Genomic DNA, 7,451 nt, shown 5'->3' with positions numbered 1-7,451 from the left:
ATCTGAGGGGCAGAGCTGGAGTCGTGGACTCCTGGGTCCTGAGAGAGGGAGGGACAGGGGGCTTGGACTTAACAGGTCTCTGGGAGGAAGCGATAGAGAACCTGATCCCTCGGTCTGAGAGTGGAGGGGGCTGGGCCAGGATTCCCGGGTCTGAGGAAGGAGGGGCTGGGACCCTGACTCCTGGGTCTGAGGGAGGAGGGGCCGGGAGGCTGGACTCCCGGGTCTGAGGGAGGAGGGGCTGGGAGGCTGGACTCTCGAGTCTGAGGGAGGAGGGGCTGGGGGCCTGGACTCCTGGGTCTGAGGGAGGAGGAACCGGGGCTCCTGGATTCCTGTGTCTCAGGGAGGAGGGACTGGGGCTCCTGGATTCCTGTGTTTCAGGGAGGAAGGACTGGGGCTCCTGGATTCCTGGGTCTGTGGGAGGAGAGGAGTGTCTGAGGGAGGAGGGGCTGGGGACAAACTTCCAGGTCTCTAGCCTTCCTGGCAACGCCCCCCGAGGCCGGACTTCCAGGATCCAGCTTCTATTGAGGATTTGATGCGACGGCCTCACGGGGCTTTGGAGGTGAAAGAGGCCCAGAGTAGAGAGGGAGAGAGAGACCGACGGACACGGGATGGCTACGGGAACGCGCTATGCCGGGAAGGTGGTGGTTGTGACCGGGGGCGGGCGCGGCATCGGAGCTGGGATCGTGCGCGCCTTCGGTGAGCCGGGTCTGACTGCTGGGAGCTGTGGAGTGTGAGAGAGGAAGGATGGGGGCGGGGCGATGGGGGCTGGAAATAGGGACTCCAGTACCGCAGCCAGGATTCTGATCTTATAAAAGCCAATTTGCAGGCTAAAGTAAGCGTGTGGCGCTGTAGGCTAGGGCTGAGTCTGGCAGGGTCTCCGAAGGCAGTGGCCCGTTTCTCTGGGTCTGTTGGTGTAGCTGCAAAACCAGCGGTTTGGGGAATGGCTCTGTCAGTCGTGGAGTTTGCTCTGGAACCCACGAACGGGGGGTCAGGAGCCTCAGCAGAAACAAGGCAAGGAGAGTATGTGTCAAGGCGTCTGCCCTCTGTCCTATGGGTGATCATGAGACTGGGGTCACGAGGGGAGAGGGAGATCGGCCCCAATCCAGGTGGCCACAAGAGGGCGGCAGAGGCTTTAATCAAGGCTGGGAGAGTAACCTGTTTCCTTCCTATTCTCAGTGGACAGCGGGGCCCGAGTGGTTATCTGCGACAAGGATGGTGAGTGACGGTCCCTCAGCCCTCACCCTGGCCCTTCCTCCCTCAGACCCAGGAGTCCAGGCCCCAGCACCTCCTCCCTTGGACCTAGGAATCCAGGACCCCAGCCCCTCCTCCCTTGGACCCAGGAGTCCAGACCCCCAGCCCCTCCTCCCTCAGACCCAAGAGTCCAGGCCCCCAGCCCCTCCTCCCTCAGACCCAAGAGTCCAGGACCCCAGCCCCTCCTCCCTCAGATCCAGGAATCTGCAGACCCCCAGCCCTTCCTTCCTCAGACCCAGGAGTCCAGGACCCCCAGCCCCTCCTTCCTCAGACCCAGGATTCCAGGACCCCCAGCCCCTCCTTCCTCAGATCCAAGGGTCCAGGCTCCCAGCCCCTCCTCCCTCAGACCCAAGAGTCCAGGCTCCCAGCCCTTCCTCCCTCAGACCCAAGAGTCCAGGCTCCTGCACCTCCTCCCTCAGGCCCAGGAATCCAAGTTCCCAACCCCTCCTCCCTCAGACCCAGGGGTCTAGGCTCCCAGCCCCTCCTCCCTCAGACCCAGGGGTCCAGGCTCCCAGCCCCTCCTCCCTCAGACCCAGGGGTCCATGCTCTCAGCTCTTCTCTCCCTGCAGAGTCCGGGGGTCGGGCCCTGGAGCAGGAGCTCCCTGGAGCTGTCTTTATCCTCTGTGACGTGACTCAGGAAGATGATGTGAAGGTAAGCAGAGTTCCTGTTCCTACCCTCATCTCTGCTAATGACCAGTTCTTTGTTCTCCAGCCATTTGCATATGCCTTTCCCTCTACTTTTCCTTCCTCTCCTGGCTCCACTGGACTGTCAATGGTTTCCACCCAGGGTCACTCCACACACAAGGTCTTCCGTACTGATGAGCAGGTCACATGTTTCTTCTCTCCCACCTCTCCAAGGCTCTTAGCACATCTGACACGTGGATGGAAAGGAATAAATCCCTCAAAGTGGGTCAACTGTAACTGATTTTTCTGTCTTTTTTTTTTTTGGAAGTTTCACTGAGGCTGGAGCGCAGTGGTGTGATCTCGGCCCACTGCAACCTCCACCTCCCGGGTTCAAGCCATTCTCCTACCTCAGCCTCCTGAGTAGCTGGGATTACAGGCGTGCGCCACCATGCCCGGCTAATTTTTTTTTTTTTTTTTGAGACGGAGTTTCGCTCTTGTTGCCCAGGCTGGAGTGCAATGGTGCGATCTCGGCTCACCGCAGCCTCTGCCTCCCGGCTTCAAGTGATTCTCCTCTCTCAGCCTCCCGAGTAGCTGGGATTTCAGGCATGTGCCACCATACCTGGCTAATTTTGTATTTTTAGTAGAGATGGTGTTTCTCTATGTTGGTCAGGGTGGTGTCGAACTCTTGACCTCAGGTGATCCGCCTGCCTTGGCCTCCCAAAGAGCTGGGATTACAAGCATGAGCTACCGCGCCCAGCTAATTTTTGTATTTTTAGTAGACACAGGGTTTCACCATGTTGGCCAGGCTGGTCTCAAACTCCTGACCTCAGGTGATCTGCCCACCTCAGCCTCCCAAAGTGTTGGGATTACAGGTGTGAGCCACTGCACGTGGCCTGTAACTGATTTTTTCTCTGTTATTTCTGGGTTCCTATTTCTTCCTTTTAATCAGTATCTCTCTGTTATCTGCCCCCCTTGGGTAACTGTCTCCTACACTCTCTCTGAATCCTTGTCACCCCTCTGCCCCACCCCCTGACCCTGGGTGTGACGACTGCAGTGTGGCTCTGACCAGCCCCCTGTCTCCTTCCTGTCTCCTGCTTGCCTGCTGTGTCTGCTGATCTCAGCGTCCCCTCTTCCTCTAGCTCTTGTCCCCTGACCTGGGAGTTCAGCTTCCCTCTCCTGCCTTGCATTTGGGAGCCCTGTCTTCTTTATGGCTGGACACCCCATCTACTGCTCATTCAAAGGACATTTCCTGGGCTGGGTGTGGTGCCTGTAATCCCAGCACTTTGGGAAGCTGAGGCAGGCAGATCACAAGTTCAGGAGTTTGAGACCAGCCTGGCCAACATAGTGAGTCCCTGTCTCTACTAAAAAGTACAAAAATTAGCCGGGCATGGTGGCAGGCGCCTGTAATCCCAGCTACTTGGGAGGCTGAAGTAGGAGAGTTGCTTGAACCCGGGAGGTGGAAGATGCAGTGAGCCAAGATTGTGCCAATGCACTCCAGCCTGAATGACAAGAGGGAGACACCGTCTCCAAAAAAAAAAAAAACAAACAAACACAAAACAAAAAAAAACAAAGGACATTTCCTTCCTCTTCAGACCCTGATTTCTGAGACCATCCGCCGATTTGGCCGCCTGGATTGTGTTGTCAACAACGCTGGCCACCGTGAGTTGTGAGATCCCAGGGCCATTCTCCACCTCCTGCCCCCCAACTGTGTTTCCTGCACCTCAGTTTCCCCACTCCCTGTCCCTAATTCCCTCATCCTGCCTCATACCTCTTTCTAGCCACTTGGACAGGAGAGTAAAGCAATGGAAGCCCCCAGGCCTGGGCTGAAACTGTGGCCCTGTTCCATCCCTCCTGTGTGTCCCCAGGGCTGTGCCCTCACCTAGCCATGTCTCTCTTTTCTTTTTTTTTGAGACAGAGTCTCGCTCTGTGGCCCAGTCTGGAGTGCAGTGGTGCAATCTCAGCTCACTGCAAGCTCGGCCTCCAGGGTTCACGCCATTCTCCTGCCTCAGCCTCCCGAGTAGCTGGGACTACAGGCGCCTGCCACCATGCCTGGTTAATTTTTTCTATTTTTCAGTAGAGATGGGGTTTCACCGTGTTAGCCAGGATGATCTCGATCTCCTGACCTCGTGATCCGCCCACCTCGGCCTCCCAAAGTGCTGGGATTACACGCATGAGCCACTGTGTCCGGCCTTCTTTTCTCTTCTCTTTTTTCTTTTTTTTCTTTTCCTTCAGATACAGTCACGCTCTGTTGTCTAGGCTGGAGTGCAGTGGTGCGATCTCAGCTCACTGCAACCTCTGCCTCTTGGGTTCAAGTGATTCTCCTGCCTCAGCCTCCCAAGTAGCTGGGATTACAGGCACCCACCAGCACGCCAGGCTAATTTTTATATTTTTAGTAGAGATGGGGTTCATCATATTAGCCAGGCTGATCTTGAACTCCTGACCTCAGATGATCTGCCCACCTCGGCCTCCCCAAGTGCTGGGATTACAGGTGTCAGCCACTGCACCTGGCCTTTTTTTTTTTTTCTTCTGAGACGGGGTCTCAGTCTGTCACCCAGGCTGGAGTGCAGTGGCTCGATCTAGGCTCACTGCAACCTCCACCTCCCAGGTTCAAGCAATTCTCCTGCCTCAGCCTCCTGAGTAGCTGGGAATATAGGCACCCGCCACCACACCTGGCTAATTTTTGTATTTTTAGTAGAGACAGGGTTTCGCCCTGTTGGCCAGGTTGGTCTTGAACTCCTGACCTCATGATCCGCCCACCTCGACCTCCCAAAGTGCTGGGATTACAGGCATGAGCCACTGTGTCCGGCCCCCATCACTTTTCCTCTCTCTCTCACCCCCCACTTTAGACCCACCCCCACAGAGGCCCGAGGAGACCTCTGCCCAGGGATTCCGCCAGCTGCTGGAGCTGAACTTGCTGGGGACGTACACCTTGACCAAGGTGAGGGCTGGCAACCCTGACGCCAGGCCCGAGCAGCCTCCTGATAGGTGGATTGTGTGATGCATTTTGTCTAAGAGCAAAATGTTTTCTGTTCTTTTTGTTTATTTGTTTGTTGGAGACAGGGTCTCTCTCTGTCGCCCAGGCTGGAGGACAGTGGTGCGATCTCGGCTCACTGCAATCTCCACCTCCCGGGTTCAAGCGATTCTCGTGCCTCAACCTCCTGAGTAGCTGGGATTACAGGTGCGGGCCACAAAACCCAGCTAAATTTCGTAATTTTTGGTAGCTATGCTTCTGACTGCAAATGATCTGCCTGCCTTGGCCTTCCAAAGTGCTGGGATTACAGACTTGAGTCACCACACCTGGCCATCTATTTTCTGTTCTTTAGTTTAATCTCCTTATTCCAAAAGGAAGATAAATGACTGCAAATCTCTACATCCAGCAAAAGCTACCTTTGTAGCTACATAGCCCAGTCTTAGGAAGCTTCTAGAACCTTCCAGACTGGTGGTGGTAGGAGGGGATGTTAAGAACATATTGGGGTCAGACACAGTGGCTCACACCTGTAATCCCAGTGCTTTGGGAGGTCCTTGTGGGAGGTTCACTTGAGGTCAGGAGTTCAAGACAGCTGGGGCAATACAGCGAAACCCCATCTCTACAATAAGTTTAAAAAATCAGTCAGGCGTGGTGGTGCCCTTGTAGTCCCAGCTACTCAGGTGGCTGAGGTGGGAGGATCGTTTGAGCCCAGGAAGTCAAGGCTGCCATGAGCTATGTTCACACCACTGCACTACAGCCTGGGCAACATTGCAAGACGCTGTCTCAAAAATAAATAAATAAATAGGCCAGGTCCGGTAGCTCACAGCTATAATCCCAGCACTTTGGGAGGCCGAGGCAAGAGGATCCCTTAAGCCCAGGAATTCGAGACTAGCCTGGGCAACATAGTGAAACCCTTGTCTCTACAAAAAATACAGAAATTAGCTGAGCATGGTGGTGCGCGTCAGGTACTTGGGAGGCTGAGGGGGGAGGATTGCTTTGTTGTAACCGAGCGAGTTATAGAGAAACGCCACACTCTGAGACGAATTCAGGAGTCCTTTATTAGCCGGCGACCGAGAGACGGCTAGCACTCAAAATTCTCTCGCCCTGAAGAAGGGGCTAGATTTTCTTTTATACTTTGGTTGAGAAAGGGGAGGTGGGAGTCTAGTTAAAACAATCTTACAGAAGTAAGGCAGGCAAAAAAAGTTAAAAAGATAAATGGTTACAGGAAAGCAGAAAGTTCCAGGTGCAGGGGCTTTAAATACATCACAAGGTGATAGACACTGGACATTGGGCGCTATCAACCGGACACAAACACGGGGGCTTAGGGTACTATTAATCGGGCGAATTCCTGGGAACTGGGGATATAACTTGCCACAGTATCTTATCAGTAATTGCATTCTTTGATGTGCTGGGAGTCAGCTTGCACAAGTTAAGTCCTTGAAGAAAGGGGGGTGGGTAAGGGGCTGCAAGTGAAGGAGCCAAGATGGAGTCTGTCTGGCTCTCTCAGCTAAGGGAGAGTCAATTCAGGTTAAAACAAGGTAGGGTATCACAGCTTGAGCCCAGGAGGCGGAGGTTGCAGTGAGCTGAGATCGTGCAACTGCACTCCAGCCTAGGTGACAGAGTGAGACCTTGTCTCAAAAAAAAAAAATTCATTAATTTTTAAAAAGAGCATGGAGTCTGGGCATGGTGGCTCACGCCTGTAATCCCAGCACTTTGGGAGGCCGAGGCAGGCGGATCACCTGAGGTCGGGAGTTTGAGACTAGCCTGACCAACATGGAGAAACCCTGTCTCTACTAAAAATACAAAATTAGCCAGGTACAGTGGCACATGCCTATAATCCCAGCTACTCAGGAGGCTGAGGCAGGAGAATCACTTGAACCCGGGAGGCAGAGGTTGCAGTGAGCTGAGATCGTGCCATTGCACTCTAGCCTGGGCAACAAGAGCGGAAACTCCGTCTCACAAAAAAAAAAAAAAAAAAAAAAAAAAAAAAAGCCAGGCCCGGTAGCTCATGCCTGTAATCCCAGCACTTTGGGAGGCCAAGGCGGACAGATCACTTGAGGTCAGGAGTTCGAGATTAGCCTGTCCAACATGGTGAAACCCCATCTCTACTAAAAATACAAAAATTAGCTGTGCATGGTGACAGGTGCCTGTAATCCCAGCTACTCAAGAGGCTGAGGCGGTAGAATTGCTTGAATCTGGGAGGCGGAGGTTGCAGTGAGCCGAGATTGCACCATTGCACTCCAGCCTGGGTGACAGAGTGAAACTCTTTCTCAGAAAAAAAAAAAAAAAAAAAAAAAAAAAAAAAAAAATTAGCTGAGTATGGTTGTGCTCCTATAATCCCAGCTACACGGGAGGCTGAGGTGAGAGGATTGCTTCAACCTGGGAGCTGGAGGTTGCAGTGAGCCGTGATTGTGCCACTGCACTCCAGCCTGGGCAACAGAGCGAGACCTTGTCTTAAACAAAAAGTGGGGGAGAGCTGGGGAGGGAATGAGAAAGAAAACAAACCTCTTTATCTGAGAAAGGAGAGCCCCTTTAGATGATCAGAATCAGTCCCAGAGGGCCTTTTTAACAACTTTTAAAAAAATTAATTTATTTTTTGAGACAGAGT

General features: G+C 53.6%; 1 protein-coding gene across 1 annotated transcript; it reads left to right on the top strand.

Moving 5' to 3' along the window:
• Positions 1-339: 339 nt before the first annotated feature.
• HSD17B14 (hydroxysteroid 17-beta dehydrogenase 14) lies at positions 340-4,873 on the top strand. Its single transcript, XM_030821781.1, has 5 exons — positions 340-696; positions 1,177-1,215; positions 1,821-1,903; positions 3,468-3,534; positions 4,722-4,873. The coding sequence occupies exons 1-5, from the start codon at positions 609-611 to the stop codon at positions 4,871-4,873; spliced, it is 429 nt and encodes a 142-aa protein (XP_030677641.1). The 5' UTR covers positions 340-608.
• Positions 4,874-7,451: the final 2,578 nt, after the last annotated feature.

The sequence above is a fragment of the Nomascus leucogenys genome, chromosome 10, assembly GCF_006542625.1.
Source record: "Nomascus leucogenys isolate Asia chromosome 10, Asia_NLE_v1, whole genome shotgun sequence".
Lineage (NCBI taxonomy): Eukaryota > Metazoa > Chordata > Mammalia > Primates > Hylobatidae > Nomascus > Nomascus leucogenys.
This window is presented reverse-complemented; position numbering and strand designations above follow the sequence as displayed.

Bases quoted from the DNA above. Each gene is read 5' to 3' on its own strand.
- HSD17B14 (XM_030821781.1), top strand. From the start codon at position 609: ATGGCTACGGGAACGCGCTATGCCGGGAAGGTGGTGGTTGTGACCGGG. The intron at 697-1,176 runs GTGAGCCGGGTC...TCCTATTCTCAG, and splicing joins TGGGATCGTGCGCGCCTTCG to TGGACAGCGGGGCCCGAGTG. The intron at 1,216-1,820 runs GTGAGTGACGGT...CTCTCCCTGCAG, and splicing joins GGTTATCTGCGACAAGGATG to AGTCCGGGGGTCGGGCCCTG.